This window comes from Eulemur rufifrons, chromosome 12, assembly GCF_041146395.1.
Source record: "Eulemur rufifrons isolate Redbay chromosome 12, OSU_ERuf_1, whole genome shotgun sequence".
Taxonomy (NCBI): Eukaryota; Metazoa; Chordata; class Mammalia; order Primates; family Lemuridae; genus Eulemur; species Eulemur rufifrons.
Window position 1 is genome coordinate 5,325,209 of NC_090994.1, and position 17,932 is coordinate 5,343,140.

The following is a 17,932-nucleotide window of genomic DNA, read 5'->3' on the forward strand; positions in this document are numbered from 1 at the left end:
GGTCCAGAAGGCCAAGGGGTTGGGGAAGAGTCTGCAAATGATAACTGAGTGAGGAGCTGCATCTCATTGGGAGATGCAGACTAAGTTGCCTTCAGATACCAGAAGGGCTTCCAGGGGAGAGATGGGGTGGATTTTCTCTGTGTGGTTCCAGAGCACCGGACCTGGGCTCCGGACCAGCTCGTACAGGAGCCAGACAGTGACTCAACAAAAGAAGGCCCTAACTCTATCAACAGCTTTATTAGAGAACTTGTGGCATGGAAGGTAGTGAGCTCCCCGTTACTGGTGGCATTCAAACACAGGCAGGATGACTGCCTAGTGTGGGGATCAAACAGTGTGTGAGGGCTTAACCAGTCAACCTCTGTGGCCTATTTAGAATATTAAAAATCCAGTGATGCATTTATGGTCCTTTCAAATTTCACACTTTTTTATTTTTGTAATTAGAGTTTAATCTTCTGAATCTTGTTTGCTTTGTAGCTGGAGTAATCAAGTAATCATTCCCAGGGGATCACGGTCATGGCCATGAATCGTGCTATTTTCTCCTAAATCCCTTCCTCTCCTCCCTTCCCCTCCTTCAGCTGACTAAAGCAGAATCTCCCTGCCTGACCTTCAAAATTCAATTTTTAAAAATGCAGCTCCGGTAGATTTATGGCTCCTGTACCGGATGCTGGGGGAGCTACAGAACAGAAGAGTTACAAGGAGTGAGCTCAGAAACAATTCTTCCGACCTCAGATGCTGATATTCTAAGGAGGAGGCACTTTCTCCAGAAAATGTAGCTGATCCTGATAATTAGACTTCTTTGAGGTTTTTTTTTTTTAAGGAAAATAAAATGAAACCTCTTCTTGGGGAAAAAGTATTGCTCCAAGGCCTTGCTGGATTTTTTTTTTCTTCTGGATTGGTGACCTTTTTATGCTTGGCATTGTGTCAGGTTAGGGTGAAGGGACCTAAGAGGTGACACATGCCACAGTCCTCATCGTCCAGATGAAGAAACTGAGCCCTGGGAGCAAAGTGACTTGTCCAAGGCCACCCAATGCCTCCAGGCACAGCTAAGACTGTAGTCAGACTTCCCTGCACCTTCCACTTCAGCAGGCCTAGAAGATTCTCCCAAGGTTGCCTCCTGAAAAGGGGTGGGTCCTAGTGGCCCCTGGACCTTGGGCAACTGGGGACTGTGCCCCCAGGCTGTGCCTCCAAAGGGGGAACAGGAAAACTCAGCCCTTAGCGTACAGTCAGCCACCTGAATTGGGCTGCCTGTATCTGCCCGGCACCCATCTCCCCCGTCAGCATGAGCGCCACTGTCAGCCCCTTGCCCTCCCTCTTAGAGCTCAGCTTCTTCCCCAAGAAGTAGCATCTGTCCCCTCCCCGGTTTCCAGATTGTTCCTTCCCTGTCAGAGGGTGGGGTGTTTGGGACAGGGGATGTTCCCTGCCCCCTGCAGAAGGAACGCATGGCAGTGTTGCAAGGGGCGAACCCCTCTAGACACAGATCTGGCTGCCTCATTGGCGAGGCCCCGTGAAAGATGAAAGTGCCGGACGCCGAGTCCAAAAACTATCAAGAATTTCCGGACTGCAAATGTAGCGCATTAAACCAAGTGTGCGTCTGCAGGGGTCCCACCCCATGCAGCCCACCCTGCTTGGCGGGGCCCCGAGTGGATGGGGACAATAATTGCTTTAAGCTCCTTGGATCAAGGAGCCAGGAGAGGACTTCCGGTTCCCCAGACACATGCTCTGGTCAATTCTGTGTCCTCCCGGCCCACCAGGTCAGTGGAGGACCCACCGCCAGGTCAGCGTGATGGGCACGGAGTCTGCACTTCAGTGCCTCTTGTGTTGTCTTCTGTAGCACAACCCAGGCTCACTGTGTCTGTCTGACACTTTCCTATTTAAATGTCCTAAGAGAAGTGGCGCCTGTGCAATGTGAAAGGTTACTGTTCAATAGGGCGGGGAACCATGGTACTGTATTTTGGATTGGGACCGGGCCAGGGGTGCAGGGGACCCTCCAATCGCAAGGCGAGGAGCGCTCAGCTGGGCCGTGAACCCAGGCTCTTCCCTGCTGGGGGCGCCACCCCCAGCTGGGGGGCGGTGAGGGGCCGCACCCCCGGGTCTCCCCTGAAGCCGTCGCGGGCACTAGCGGTGCTGATGCGCCCCCCGGCGCCCCACGCCCGGTGCCGCGCCGCCCCCAACCTCCCCGCTTCCAGAAAGCTCCCCGTGCATCGCGCAGCATTCTTTGGGCGTGAGTCACGAAGGTTTGCAGCCAGCCCCAAAGGGGGTGTGCGCCAGCCCAGCGCTATAAATACGGCGCCTCACCGTGCTCACCACGCGGCGTCGCCAGGAGCAGTGCGGGCGCCGGGGCTGCAGGCGGGTGAGATGTCCCTGTCTTCCTGCCCCTGCGCAGAGCCACAGCGGGACCGACGGGCAGGCGGGGGGTGGGGGTGGGGTGGCAGCGGGGTGGGAGAGATGACAGGTCGCCTCATTTACACGGAGCCCCGGGAAGCCTGGGAAGGGAGGTGGCTGGAGCCCCATCGCCGGGCAGCTGAGCCAGGGGCCGAATTGCAGAGGGCGGAGCGCAGCCTGGGACTCAGGGTCCCTGAGTGCACGGAGCTCCAGCCACCATTCGGTAGGGGGTAAACAGGACAGGTGGAATGACCCTCCTTTTGCAAAATTGGGGAAACTGAGACCGGAGACCTACCGTGCCTTGCGGGAGGCCCAGGCTAGCAGGTTGCGGACGGGGCTGGCCTGCGCGGAGCTCCTTCCTGCACCATCTCCCCGGGAGGATGCTGATCTCTCAGTTGCGGCTGCTGCAGGCTTGCATGAGTCATCTTGCTTTCTCCTGAGTTTTCTAGTCCTCTCATAGCGTGTGTTTCTAAGTACGACATTATGGATTTAAGTATATGCTGCAACCACTTAAATCCTACTTTTTCTGCTTCCTAATGCACCCAAGGTGCAACAGAGAAAAGTCACACGAGCTCCATCAGGCCTTAGATGTCTGATTCCGCCGTCTCATTTTACAGAAGATAATCTGAGGCCCCGCGAGGTTTAGGACTGTCTCCAGCTAATCAGCAAATAAGTGTCAGAACCGGGATTAGAGCCAAAGCCTCTTGACCTTCCAGAATTTCTGGACCTAGTAAAAAAATAAGCCATTATTATTATTATCTTAAAGGGAGAGGTTAGAAATTTAAGAGTGTAAAATAGATGCTATAAAAGGATGCTCGTGAGAATGTAACTTATAATAATATTGGGGAATTAGAGACTACTTAAATGCCCAACCTTGTGAGAATGGTAAAATAAATGGGGTACATCAGAAAGTAGAATCTTTTTTTTTTTTTTTTTATGAGACAAAGTCTCATTCCATTGCCCAGGCTGGAGTGCAGTGGCATCATCATGGCTCACTGAAACCTCAAACTCCTAGGCTCAAGTGATCCTCCTGCCTCAGCCTCCCAAGTAGCTGGGATTACAGGTGCGTACCACCACGCCTGGCTAACTTTTCCTATTTTTAGTTGCCCGGCTAATTTTTCTATTTTTAGTAGAGACGGGGGTCTCACTCTTGCTCAGGCTGGTCTCGAACTACTGACCTCAAGCGTGATCCTCCCACCTTGGCTTCCAAGAGTGCTAGGATTACAGGCGTGAGCCACTGTGCCTGGCCAGAAAGTAGAATCTTATACAGCCACAAAAGTGTGCTTTTAAAGAATATTTGAAGACAGTGGATGTAAAGGATGTGATGATATAAAAATGCATGGAAGATAGAAGGAAATATACCAGTGTTAATATTTGCCTTTGGGTGGTGTGATTACAGGTGACTCCTTTTCTCATTTTTCCTTTTGGTTTAGTTTTCTCCAACTGGGGAGGCAGTTGGGTAGCGGCCAGGGCTTTGGGTTCACAACTGTGCAGGCTTATGTCTCCGTGTCCTTCCCACAGCTCTCAATACACGGTTGTTGGCGTTCCTAAGCCCCCAGCCCTGCCCTGCTGGGACACCTCTGGCTTTGGAGGTGTGCTTGGGAGCTTTTGGGAAGCTGGTGAGTTTCAAGCTCCCAGGAGAGTGTGCCTGGAACAGAGCTCCTCTCCAAGTCCACCCGATCCTCCTCTGTCTCCTCCTCCTTGTCCCATACAGCCCCCTTGTTCACGGGGACAGCCTTTTCAGGTCAAAGCAGCCAGCCCTGGTGGTTTAAGCCTCCCTAGGGGAAAAGAAGCTGTGTGATAGTGGTGGGGACTAGAGGGCCTTGGCCGCAGTGTGGCTTGTCCACGGGGGAGGCTGACAGCCAGGTGCCCAGGAGGCGGAGGAGGTGGGAGGAGAACAGGGCAGTTGAGCTGTGCAGCTGCTGCTCTGCCGCTGTCCTTGGACTAGCAGCATCACCTCCCCTGTCAGCTCGCCAGCAAAGCAGATTCTCACTCGGAACCAGCATTAGAACAAGCCCGCCAGGTAATACATAAGCGCTTTAAAACGTAGCTGATCATTTCACCAAGGCAGAGCCACACGGTTGGGGGTGGGGAGACCGCAGGTGGCCTCTGTGGGCCTGCTTCGGTTTCTGCCCCTCTCCAGACATGCCCACTAGATATTGCCAATGCTCAGGATTGGTCCTGGGTCAAATTTTGAAGTAGTCGGAATTTAATGATTGTATAAGACCCTCATGTTTACAGAACCCAGTCATCTCAGAAGTCGGCATTAGGTCCATTTTACAGATGAAGAAACTGAGGCTCAGAGACTTAAGTGACTCTGTGTCAAGGGAAGAATACTGGCCTGGGTGTTGGGAGGGCTGGGTTCTCATCCTGGGGTTGCCACTAGCTTGCTGTGGGCCTTGGGGAGCCCCGTGCCAGCTCTGGGCTGTAGCCTCCCCTCTAAGGCAAAGGGGGTGAGTGAGAGAATGATCTCTTTCTCAGCTCTGAGCTTGGTGGCTTGCCAGGGCGACCCCAGGCTCCTGGTGGCATACCCTGTGCCCGCTGCTGAGTTGTGCACCTCCTCAGCTAGTGCCCTGCCTTGCTGCCTGGTTCTTCGGAGTGCAGCACCCGGTTTTCTGGGTGGAACCTCTTTCTGCAGGGATTTCTCAGGGGCCCCTGCAGAGAGGTGTTTCTGGATGGCTTTGTCTCTGGCGTGACAAAGGCTCTGTCCCTGCTGGAGACATTTCAGGCCTCAGTGGGCAGCTGGGGCGGAGCCTGTGTGACCCACTGCTGCAGCCGTCCCGGCGAACCCATCCAGCCACCCACCCTGTCTTTGGGGAAGGCACTGACCCCATCTCTTCTCCCACGCTGCTCCTTTGCTGTGCGTGTCTAATTACCTCGATGAGAAGCTTTCCTTATTAATGTTTTACCAGGTGTCCAGATGGGCCTGCTGGGCTGAGCAGGTTTTGGATGGGAAGCATTGCAGGCAGGGTGGCCCCACCTCCCAGTTCATTCTGTTATGGGAAATGGGTGAGCTCAGATAAGCAAGGGGGGAGGGGGAGGGGTTCTGTTTTATGCAACAACTTCAGCTTCTGGGAAAGGGTCCATTGTGTAAGACCGGGCTGTGGCCCGTGTCCCCTGGCTCAGGGCAGCCAGCCCAGCGGTGCCGGGAACACCGGCTGGGCACACTGCTGTGGGCTTAGAGGGGACGGGCAGTGTGAAGGGGCCCGGCAGAGCAAAGGGGCAGCCTCACCGTTAACCCTCCGACCCTGCCCTTCCTCTCTGCCCCCTGCAGAGAATCATCCTGCTTCCTGGCTCTACTCTATTCACAGCCCTGAATGCACAGCGGCCCAGCTCAGGGCTCACGCGCTCGCTGGCTTGGGATGTACATGGATTTAATCTCCATGCCAACCCAGGGGGCTGGCGCTTACTGCCTCAGACTCTCAAAAAGCGAGTTCAGGTGGTGCTGGGGCTCCGTGCGGGCATAGCGCTGGGATCCATCGATGGGAATGTCTGCTGGGGGGAGGGGGTTGGGGTGCACATTGCAGGGGACATGGCTGGGCCCGGGATGCAGTCCCACTGCAGGGGGGGCACGGGGAGGGACGGATGAGTGACCCCAGGGAGGTATTTTCGGTGTTTGACATGATAGACGCCCTTTCTGGACAAGGCACAGGAAAGCCCGGGTGCCTGGCGGAGGCGCATGCAGCCACTGCGGGGGCGGAGGCGGCTGGGATGGGAGCCCGGCTCCCCTGCACGGATGTCCTTGTTCCTTCTGCCTGATGCTGCTGTCTGTAGTTCCTCCCTCCCTCTACCTCCCGCCTTCACTTTCTTTTGAAGGTGTCAGTGGCAAGTCTGGTCTCTGCCCCCAATTTCCTCAGGGATAAAAACGCAGCAATGCCAGCGGAGGGGACAGCCGAGGGCACCGAGTCCTGGTCTCTGGGAAGCTGCCGCAGGGCAGGCTGGGCAGGAAACCAGCAGGCTGTCTAGCTGTTACCATGACGGTCTCCTGTTCCCCACAGACAGAGGCGTGCTAGGATTCCAGAATTGCAGAGGGAGGCGAGATGAAGACCCTGCTACTGTTTGCGGGGCTGCTGCTGGCCTGGGAGAGTGGGCAGGTCCTGGGAGACCCGGCGGTCTCCAGCAAGGAGCTCCAGGGTAAGTAGACCAAGCGAGATGCCTGCAGGCTACAGGGCCAGAGGGCGCGGCTGCTGCCTTCGCCCAGTGTCAAAGACCGTGCTCACCTTGTGCACTGGGTCTGGGTTCCTGGGCCCGGGCCCCCTCCAAACCCTTGCCTCTAGGGCCCCAAGTCCTGGCTCCTCCACGAAGCTGTGCCTGGACTGTAGGAGGCTCTGTCCATCTCCCCTGTGGAGTGTCCCCAGCTCTTGCCACTGTGTGTTTCTCTTCTCCACTCGGAAAAGCAGGCTCCATAGTCTCTGCTCACGAGGCAGGGAATGTTGTAATGTGATGTTTTGCGAGACATATATGTTGTGAAATGATTATCACTGTCAAGCTAATTGGCATATCCATCACCTCACATGGTTACCTTTTTGTGTGTGTGGCGAGAACACTTATGATCCAGTCTCTTGGCGAATTTCAGGTTACAACGCAGTGTTGCTAACTGCAGGTGCCAGCGTCCGGTAGACCTGCAGAACCTCATCCTGCCTCCCTGGCACTCTGTGTCCCTGGACACCTCCTCCCTCTGCTGCTTCCCCCATCTGTGACGTGGGCGTGGTGACGATGCTGGAGTGTTCAGTGAGATGCACATGAAGTGTCTGGCACCGCACTCACCATGGGACAAGCACCAGATGAGTGGCACTTGGGTGACATGGTGTTCCATAGCATTTGGCACCAGTACTGTGCCCTGATCACTCACTCATCTTCCTGTCCCCATCGCCTGGCACCGTGCATTGGAACAACGAAGTACAAATGTTTGGTTAAACTGAGTACCAGAAAGATTTGTGTCCAAAATAATAATATATTATATTTTGATGCTTCAGAGTTTACATTTCTAGGTTTAGTTTTTTTTTCCCCCTTGAAAATTTTCTTTTGCTCCTGGCTTGTGCTCCAGGGCGGAAGGGCAGTGGTCAGGCAGGGCTCCTCCTGTGTCTGCCTTTCTGAGCAGCAGAGTGTGGTGGACAAGGAGTCTGTGACGGGAACCTGTGTCAGGGAAAGGCTGGGGCCGTGATGCTGCCGGCCGGGGAGAGGGGGTCCCAGCCTTGACAGCCCCTGGACTGAACGTCCCTATCTAATCATTCCAGCTGGTTCCAGGGTGACATCCCCAACGCCATCTCTTCCTCTCGCCTCACTCTGCTTCCTGCCCTTCTCTTGCAGAAATGTCCACCCAGGGGAGTAAGTACATTAATAAGGAAATTCAAAATGCTGTCAATGGGGTGAAAGAGATAAAGTCCCTAATAGTAAAAACCAACGAAGAGCGCAAGTCACTGCTCCACGTCCTAGAGGAAGCCAAGAAGCAGAAGGAGGTAAGGAGGAGCCTGTTGACCACGGCCTGGAGGGGAGGGAGGGGGCGTTGTGGGGCCTCCCTGGGTTGCCATGGTGACCCGCAGTCCTCCCAGGGCTGTGTCAGCTGATGCTGAGGCTGCTGTTAGGAAATAGGGGAGGTTTATTCGCTTTTGAAAGCTTCACAGGGTCTGATCTTGAATCTGGTTTTGTTCCAAGCCTGGCCCAGGGCCTGACGCCCAGATACCCTTCAATAGATGTCTCTAAACCCCGGCCCTGTGCAAGCTCTGAGTTAGGCTCTGGTTAGGGCGGTGGCAGGGGTGGGGTGGGGGATGGTGCGCACCCTTCTGGAAGCTTATCTAGTGCGGGTGATATGGTTCGAGTTAGGGCAAGCACCCTGTCTTTCTAGAGTTCTGGACTATTTCATAAAGAGATACCTTAAGTCCAATAGTGGACATAGCTGGTCTAGCCTGTGCTTAATGAGTCAACAAACTAAAACACTATAATTCAATGAGCAACTTATTTAAAAAATCAATAATCTCTTTAAGAGTACCCTAAGAACATGCTCCCACGCCACCCCCAATGAAGGAGCCACCTGCCACCTTCATGATCCATCATGCATGCAAAAAGCCTTTTAAAGGCTCTGAGAACTTCTGCAATAAAGAAACTCTTGGAACTTCATTTAACCCAGAATTTTCCAAATCAAATTGACCAGGGAATTCATTTTGTTTTTCCTAACAGCTTTTAGCACAATTCCATGGAAGCCACTTAAGGGAATGCCTGCCTGGATGCAGCTTTAACTTGCTATGAAACTTTATGCCATTTCTTGCCATCACTTTTTTTTTTTTTTTTTGAAGAGCAACACACTCATTTATAGAGATTTTCAGATAGCAAAGTAGAAGAGGAAAAGTTTTTCCATAATCCTTTTGCCCAAACACAATTCACTGTTCACACTTGATCTATTTCTTACTACTCTGTTTCTCTGTACTTTTTTTTGACAGTGGCTATATTAAAATTATGAATTAACATAATGCATATAATTTTAAAACTTATTATAGACATCCCTGTAAAGCTGTACTGTCTGCGCTTTATGTGTACTGCAATTTGTTCAACTTGTCTTCTATTTTTAAATATCTGGGTTGACTCTGATTTTCTTTGTCATAAACTAATACTATAACAAATATCTTTAGGCATACAGATTTTTTTATTAGGGGAATTCTTTGGTATAGATTCTTACTGAATTTTTGGGTCAAGTGGCACGGGCACTTTAGAGAGTGTTGGTAGTTGGTGCGGCTTTGGTTTTGAAAGCCTGAGACTCCCTTTGCATGCCAGGGGCTGAGGTCGCAACAGAAAAATAAGATTCAGGGAGCCTCCAGCCTGCTCTGGAAGGTGACATTGAAACACCAGAGCAGCTGAGAGTAGGAACTGAGGCATCAGTGGGAGGTCACTCCTGGGGCAGAGTGTCAGCGCACGTGGGTTCCAGGAGTCGGGAAGGACTTCAGATGACAGTGGCTTCCCGTCACCAGAGGCTGCTGAGAGCCCAGTGGGGAGAGCCTTCGGGGAGGGGGGGCGAACAAAGGAAAGGCTGAGCCGGAGCAGGGGTGGGGACCCCCAGGCTGCAGGGCATGAAGCCTGTGATCCCTGTGGGGCTCACCTGGCCTCGTCGTGCCTTCCCGTAGGATGCCCTAAATGAGACCAGGGACTCGGAAACGAAGCTGAAGGCGTTCTCGGGAGTGTGCAACGAGACCATGATGGCCCTCTGGGAAGAGTGTAAACCCTGCCTGAAACAGACCTGCATGAAGTTCTACGCACGTGTCTGCAGAAGCGGCTCGGGCCTGGTGGGCCGTCAGGTGAAAAGGGGACACGCGTGTGGCCAAGACTCTGAGTGGGGAATGAGGGGAACCCAGTGAAATATGCTACATTCCACATGCCAGATGCAATTGATTAGTACTGGCTGGCTGCACTGGGGCCTGGAGTGCTATGCTCAACTGGTAATGTCTGGCACAGGTGGAGCCATAAGGATGTTAGTCAGGTATTTGCCATCTCTTAAAACAGCAGTCCCCAACCTTTTTGGCACCAAAGACCAGTTTCATGGAAGACAATTTTTCCACAGATGGCGGGGGAAGGTTTTGGGATGATTCAAGCACATTACATTTATTGTGCAATCTAACCTCTCTGCTAATGATAACCTGTATTTGCAGCTGCTTCCCAGCGCTAGCATCACCCGCTCAGCTCCACCTCAGATCATCAGGCATTAGGTTCTCATAAGGAGACGCAATCTAGATCCCTTCCTGCGCAGTTTACAGTAGTGGTCTCGGATGGGGAGTGGCCAGGGGTTGGGGACTGCAGTCTCAGAAGACTGTTATCCAGCTAATCACTGCTAATCATTTGCTAATTACTAATGGCTTCATGGCCTGGCAGAGCCCTGTGTCCCCTTTAGGGGAGGGAATTAAAAATTTTTAGTACATTAACCTTGATCTTGTCTTCAGCTGTGGGCCTCTCTTGGTCAGGACTCAATGAGTTTCACTGATCCCCGAGGGTGGCCCTCCGCTGAGCAGGGGTGGGCGTCATCACCCAAAGACAATAGCAGACTGATCCGAAGTGACAGGCCTGTGAACCTCTTGGCCTCACAGTGTCTCTAAACTCTCCCCAAAGAGGGAGGCAGAAAGGGCACCGTCCTGACAGCGGGGATACCTGGGGGCCAGTCCCAGCGGGGCCTTTGGTCATTTGCTGTGTGACCATTGCAGCAAGGGGCAGGGCCCGGCCCGTGTGGCCCAGAGGGAGGCTCGGGAGGCTGTGGCCGTCGCAAGCTTCTCCTGACTGTGCCCGTCCCGGCCGTCCCAGCTTGAGGAGTTCCTGAACCAGAGCTCGCCCTTCTACTTCTGGATGAACGGCGACCGCGTCGACTCGCTGCTGGAGAGCGACCGGCAGCAGAGCCACATGCTGGACATCATGCAGGACCACTTCGGCCAGGCGTCCAGCATCATGGACGAGCTCTTCCGCGACAAATTCTTCACCCGCGAGTTCCCGGACTTCTCCCCCTACCAGCCCTTCAGCCTGCTGCACCGGCGGCCTCACATGTTGTTCCCCAAGTCCCGCTTCGCCCGCAGCCTCCTGCCTTACGCCCCGTTCGAGCCCCTCAACTTCCAGGACATGTTCCAGCCCTTCTTTGACATGATTCACCAAGCCCAGCAGGCCATCGATGTCAACTTCCACAGCTCCGCCTTCCAGCACCCGCAGATGGACTTCATAAAAGGTTAGACAGGTGTCTCCTTCGTCCCGAGAAGGGGGACCCGTTAGATATTAAGCACTACGCTGGGGGCTTGGCAGGTGCCATCTTGATTTTTCTCCAGCAACCCCTCGAGGGTGTTCTTAGCCCCATTTAAAGAGGACAAAAACTAAGAGAAGGAAAGGTCTGTGTCCAGAGTTGCACAGCTGACAAAGTGGGATCCAGAGTCTGACCCTGCAGGGCTCTGCATCTGTCCTCTCCAGACAGCTATGTCCCTTCCTGCAACTGCTGGGTGTGATGGTGACTCCTCGTCCTGCAGAACCAGAGCCCTTTCCCTTGGGAACGCGGGGCTTTGTGTAGAAGGTGTGCACCTGTTGGTGACAAATGACATAATCAGCCCATATTACAGATAAGGAAGTTGTTTGGGGCTGTAACATCAGGGCTGGGTATAGAAAGGGCGCTCCATGCATATTTTTTGAATGAATGAAGTCTACTGTGGACATGAAAAGTCGAAACTTTAAGGAGTGGTTTCCTTCATTGACACAATAGACATTTGTTGGCCGATACGTCTTCCGTGGGCTGCCATTTGACTGGCACCGGGGTTTGGCTTGAAATGGATAAAGTTGCATAAGCACTTACTGTGCCGCTATAGCGGCGGACCCTGCGGTGTCAGGCGCCTCACACCTGCCCCGGGGGTGTGCTCCCTGCCCGGCACAGCCCTAGGAGCAGCAAGCCAGACAGATGCAGAGCAGAAGGGGTTATGGTGCTGCAGAGAAGCCCGATGAGGGCTGTGGCAGTGGAGAGGGCGCCTCTGATGGAGATGGGGGGAGGGGAGGCCACACCCAGCCCAGGGGCACAGGGACATCTGCAGGGAGCCAGAGCACAGGGCCTGTGTCTGCAGAAAAAAACTCCAACCTGCTCTGGCCACAGAACCGTCTCAAAGGGCCACGCGGGGGTGAGGAAGGGCTCAGAGGAGTCAGTGGGGCCCGTCTCTGTGTGTGGCTGAACGCCTCGGCCTGACACTTTCTCCCGTGCCTGTTTCTAGAAGGCGACGAAGACAACCGCGCGGTGTGCCGAGAGATCCGCCACAACTCCACAGGCTGCCTGAAGATGAAGGACCAGTGCGAAAAGTGCCAGGAGATCTTGTCCGTGGGTGAGTCGGGGGCCAGACCACAAACCAACCCCTACCATCGCTGGTCTGCGTCCTTGGGTCACGGCTGCCTCCCTGGGGCAGCCCTGACGGGGCCAGACAGACGGGAGCTCAGATTCCAGCTGTGTGGCCCTCAGGCTGTGGCCCAGGGTGGGTCCTGAGCCTCGCACAGTGGGGTTCCTCCTCTGTAGAACAGGATCACAGTGCAGGGTGTTCCTGGAGTCCCTGAGGCACGTGGAAAGTGCCCACCGCCTCGTCCGGCCCGGGGTACACCCGCTGTCCGCAATGCACAAGCTACTGTGCTTGCTGGAGAAAGCCATTCGCCTTTGATTCCCCGGTTATTCTGACCCAAGGGCCAAGCATGGTGGACATCCTCATTTCTTTGCTGCAGGTTATGAAATTGTAGACAGTGTGTATTTTGTTTAACAAAACGTACCATGTACCAGGCACTGTTCTAAACACTTCACAAACTACTCATTTCCTCAGAGTGACTCTACCAGGAAATCAGTCCTAGAAGCGCTGGTAACTTATCCAGTGGATCCATGGCCCCCACGTGGGCGAGCTGGGATTCGGGCCTAGACGTTTGGGATGTGTTTGCAGCCAGTGCGCTGTGTTCTCTCCCTGGGGGCCTCTGGCGGCCTCGGGCCACTGGTCGCGGCACTTTGGCATCCTGGCAACATTTACTTTGGTTGGCTGGTCCCGTAGGCAAAGGGAATATTTCCTTCCAACTGTTCCTCTGTTTGATTGGATTTGGTAATTGATTAACTTGTTCCCGCTTTGAGGTAACAGCTGCAAAACTGTTTAGAATAGTTCCTGGTACACAGGAGTGCATGATCGGAAACGGTTAATTGTTTCTGCTTCTAAATCGCTTATCACTCTTGAGGCTTTGTTGTTACTTAATACGAGTGAGTCTGCCATGGCTCACATAGTCCCAGCTTCACTCCTGTAATTCTAGAAGCCACCACAAAATAAATACCAGTGCTTTACGAGGGTGACGTATGACACTGTAGATGAGTTCACAACCAAGCCTTTGGGCTATTCCCATAAGAATAGCCTAGATTAGCATAAATGACACAGTGTCTCGCCACAAGAAAGTTAGTCACGTTAGGGCCCAAAGAAACGAGGTATGGATGCCTGGGCTCAGACGGGACCTCTTGTGCCCATCTCTATGGTCGCTGGTCGTAGCTTAGCTGAACGGTCCGCCCCGAGGGGGACTTGCTACCTCTCATATAAGGTGCTTGCAGCACCTGAGCATGGCCTGCCCGGGAACTCTGGATGAGCATTTCTCAAATTTCAACACTGTTGACATTTTGGGCCAGGATGTTCTTGGTCATGGGGGTGTCCTGTGCACCGTGGGGTGCTTAGCATCCCTGGCCTCTACCCACCACATGCCAGTAGCACCCCAACAATTGCAACAACCTAAATGTCTTCAGAACTCGCCACATGTCCCTAGAGGACGCCATTGCCCCAGCTGAGAACTTCTAGACTGAGCCTCTGTTCCCAACGACTTTTCTTATTTTTCAATCATTTCCCAGTAAAAGAGTTAAGATTATTTATTATATATTTCTTTCCAGCCTGGCTTCTTGTAAGTAACCCTATTTCTTGCCCCACCTAACATTTTGTTTTATTTTGATATAAATGATCGCAGTCACCATTCTAAAGTGTGCAAAGATCTCCTTTCCTCTGAGGTTTGATACACCCTCCTCTGCATATTTTTGAAATAACTCAAGGGGAGAAAAACAGTAGTTTTTACAGAGATAGTGGGTAGTTTGCAGCTCTTATAAATCTGACAACCTGCAGTAGGCACTCAAGGACCAAAAGGTGTGAATTCTCTCTTCCCTGCTGTCCTGGTGCGGTTGGTGACCAGCGGTGGGTGGCAGGCGGGCAGGCAAGGTCTCCTCGTGTCCAGGCTACAGTGCTTTGTGGCCTGAGGGTCCTGGCCGGCTCTTCTACTATATGGGCTCTTGGGGCCAGAATTGCTAACTCTGCAGATGTGCTCAAAAGTCAAGCTTGGAGAACTTTCCAGAACCATAGACCCAGAGTAGGAAGAGCCCAAGCTTAGGAGTGAAAGACCTGGGTTCAATCTTGGCCTCACAAACTGTGTCTTCTATGATTTTAGGTAAGTTCTTTACTTCTGTGGGCCTCCATTTCATTATTGGCAAAATCAGAGTGTTAGTACTGATGTCCAGACAGGGCCGACTGTGAGAGGAAAGGGACACCACGGAGGACTTTACGTGGGGTCTGGTACACAGTCGGTGCCACACACATGTAGCTACGAGTCACGTCTCCCCCACTCCGGAAATCATTCCTGGGAGGGACGAGGACAGCAAAAACAGCTCCAGGTCTGAGAACACGGAGCACCTGACATCGATGCCTCTGAGAGTGTGGTCCCCACTGTGTGTCACCAGTCACCACGGAGACAAGGGTCTGGCACCCAAAGAGAAATCAATGACGTCACCAAGTACACTGTTTCCTTCAGCTGAGCAAGCCTTTCTCCACGAAGGAAGCAGTGTCTTGATTCACACTCTGGGGCGAACTGTTTATGAAATGCTTTGTCGCCGATGGTAACAGACGGTCTGTGGATGCCACTGAGGATGGTGCTGCCGGAGGCCCCGGCCGCGTGAGCTGTTACCTCTCCCTTCACGGTCCTGCCTTGTGTTCCTCCCGTCTCCCGGCAGACTGTTCGGCCAACAGCCCCTCTCAGGAGCAGCTGCGACAGGAGCTTAACGACTCCCTGCGGATCGCAGAGAAGCTGACCAAGAAGTACAACGACCTGCTCCAGTCCTACCAGTGGAAGATGCTGAACACGTCCTCCCTGCTGGAGCAGCTGAACGAGCAGTTCAACTGGGTGTCCCGACTGGCTAACCTCACCCAAGGCGAAGGAGACCAGTACTATTTCCAGGTCATCACGGTGAGTCGTGTCCTGGCCGCACGCTGACACCGGGGGCAGGGGGGGGGGGCTCCGGGTGTGACCGGGAGCTGATATGAACCCCGCAGAGTTGAAATGAGATAAAGATATTAAAGTGGGGGGGGCATGCATCCTTTTCATTGAGCATGTATCACCTGGCAGGAAATATAAACACTTGACGTACCTTGCCGAATGGCAGCCTCCTCACCCAGTGGAGTAAAATGGCATGACCCCATTTTACAGATGGGGAAATCAAGAGGTTCCACAACCTGCCCAGGGTTGGGTAACTGATCCCCGACTCACCTGGGTACTTGAACCTGTTTGCCTGGCTTGCAAAGCCTGTACTCTTTTTTTTTTTTTTTTTTTTTAATTTTTAAATTTTTGGTGCCAAAGCCAGGAACAAACCAGAAGCCTGTGTTCTTTTCTCAAAGCCGCACGGCTGCCCTGTGCCATGTGGACCGGCTCATGAATTGGTGCCTTGTTCTCTGCCAGTGATAAAAACTTCTCTCTAGTGCTAGGAATGCCTTTTTTCCCTCCTCTTTTCTATTCTTTTTTTCCCTACCACAGTCTGTCTGGCCAGTGATTGCCCAAAGGAAATATTTGGAAACCACTTTTATTCTCTGGGGTGCCCCCTGGGCTGGTCATTTGCCCCTACAAGTGCGTGTCTGTGAACTAGGACATTTCTGCCCACTGAGTTGTACAGATGTCTAGATTAGTAGGAAGCGACGGGGTCAGCTGTCCAGATTTTCTGGAAGGAACAGGAGGACTTCCCTACCGAAAGCCTGACTTCTGTTGCAGAAGACGTGCATTTTAACCGTCATGTTTAAGCTCTTCCGTTCTTGTTTCCCTTCGAGGTGACGTCCCGAACTTCTGACTCAGACGCTCCTTCCGGTGTCACTGAGGTGGCTGTGAAGCTGTTTGACTCTGACCCCATCACTGTGTCGGTCCCAGAAGAAGTCTCCAGGAGCAACCCTCAATTTATCGAGACGGTGGCAGAGAAGGCGCTGCAGGAATACCGCAAAAAGAACCGGTGAGTGGCCCTTTCCTGCGGGGCCTGCGGGGCCCGGCGGCTCTCCGGGAGCCGAGGAAAGGGGCAGAGGACACAGCCTGGTGGGAATGGCGGCTCCTGGCACCAGAGCCCAAGGCCAAAGCCAGGAAATCACTGGGAATTGTATTTATCCTTTGAGAACGTTCTTCCGTGGTAGATGAGAATTTGAGCGTTGGTCGCTGCTCTCACTGAATATGAAGCCCGCCCCTTCCCCACCCGGACTTCTTTTGTATTTCAGAGAGGAGTGAGATGTGACCGTCGCTTTTCCATGTACGGGGCGCCTGAGTGCAGCTCCCCGAGATGAGCCAGCCCCCCACCACCGAGAGAGCACTGCGTGTCACTAGGCCCCACCCAGCCCGTCCCCTCTGGACCCCGCACTCTAACACCTGCACCTGCCGCCCGGGGGGAAGAGCTGCTCCTGCATGCGACTAATTCAATAAACCTGCCTTGTGATCCGGGTGCCCCCAGCCTCCTCTTTCCTGTGGGGTTTCTGCCTCCCGCGTGCCTTTGTTGTGGGGTGGGAGGTAAAAAAAAAAAAAAAAGAAGCAGAGACCAAGGAAAAAAAAAAAAAAAAAAAAAAAAAAAAAGCAGTGGCCGAGAGGCTCTAGGGGCTGTCGGTCAGCGGGGAATGAAAGGGGTGTGGAGACGAAATCGATCCAATTCAAGAATGTCTTCCTTCCAGGAAGAGAGGTGCGTTCCAACAAGGCAGCTAAAACACCTTCCTGAGAAATGAATTTTCCATTTCATTATAAATCCGTCAGAGTATGCTGGGCAGGGTGAGGGCAGTCTGAAGGAATACGCTGAAAATTAAGGCGAAGAACGGGTGATGGTGAGGCACGCCGGGTATTTTAATACATAATTAATATTTTCCTTATGGAAACCATAGTCCCCAAAAACCAAATGAGGCAGTTTTCTGTTTAGTTGTGACAGCTCAGCATTCCTGGGGCGCTTTCTTGACAGTGGCATTGTCTGTCCACTGCCAGGTCATACGAGCTTCACTTCTTTGCCTGGACCACCGGAATGGCTCTGCTTAGGGGTTCTGGATGCTCATTCGGGGCTCAGTCTGGAAATATAGCTGCGCTGCAGTACCCAGTGCTGCCAGCAGGTGGCCCTGATCACCCAACGGTACAAATCCCAACTTCAGCGCAACAAACCTCTCACTCATCAATAGGCTCTCATTATAGAATTCTGTTCATCAAATAGGCTGCAAATGGGAAAAAAGTCATCTGGCTGCATCCAGGTCCTTAGCAAAGTCCACGTGTAAATTCATAGCTTAGAACGTTCTTAGGCCACTGTCCCTTTTCTGTCTTTTAGGTTATAAGCACCTCAGCTACACAAGCCACAAACTTGTGAGGCCTAGCTTGTGTCCAAAGTAAGTATTTTAGTACTGCTGACAAGGAAATTTGGAATAAAGTTGGTATCATTCACTTAATGGTACACATTACCTAGGATTATGGGGTCAGCGGGATTTATTTAAATGACCATAATTGCAAAGTACATGTCACATTAATGTCACACGGCATGTTTCAAAAATTACTTTCTCTTTTCTATTATGTTGCTAGATTCTGGCAGTCACTATATCCAGTATTTTTTAAAAAATTTTCTCATGCACCTACTTTAAACTCCCATATATTATTAGCACCATAAAAGGCCGATCTGAAAGCTGCCTCTGAGGCTCCCTGGGACCCCTTCTCCGCACCCTCTTTCACCCTTGGCACAGTGGCCTGGGTTTGAGGGTCCCTGGATGTAATAAAATACAATCTCTGATAACTACAAGGT

The 17,932-nt window shown here is 52.7% G+C and overlaps 1 protein-coding gene across 3 annotated transcripts; it reads left to right on the forward strand.

Moving 5' to 3' along the window:
* The first annotated feature begins 2,269 nt into the window (after positions 1 to 2,269).
* Positions 2,270 to 16,611, forward strand: CLU (clusterin). 3 transcript variants are annotated; one of them, XM_069484825.1, is made up of 9 exons: positions 2,270 to 2,350; positions 6,381 to 6,516; positions 7,693 to 7,841; positions 9,498 to 9,668; positions 10,663 to 11,074; positions 12,093 to 12,200; positions 14,876 to 15,108; positions 15,960 to 16,135; positions 16,392 to 16,611. In XM_069484825.1, exons 2-9 carry the CDS (start codon positions 6,423 to 6,425, stop codon positions 16,399 to 16,401), a joined length of 1,353 nt encoding a protein of 450 aa, XP_069340926.1. In that variant the 5' UTR covers positions 2,270 to 2,350; positions 6,381 to 6,422; the 3' UTR covers positions 16,402 to 16,611. The 3 variants fall into 3 exon arrangements, with proteins under 3 accessions (XP_069340926.1, XP_069340927.1, XP_069340928.1); XM_069484826.1 differs by lacking the exon at positions 16,392 to 16,611 and having other exon boundaries at positions 2,307 to 2,346; positions 15,960 to 16,139; XM_069484827.1 differs by lacking the exons at positions 2,270 to 2,350; positions 16,392 to 16,611 and adding an exon at positions 5,248 to 5,391 and having other exon boundaries at positions 6,385 to 6,516; positions 15,960 to 16,139.
* Positions 16,612 to 17,932: the final 1,321 nt, after the last annotated feature.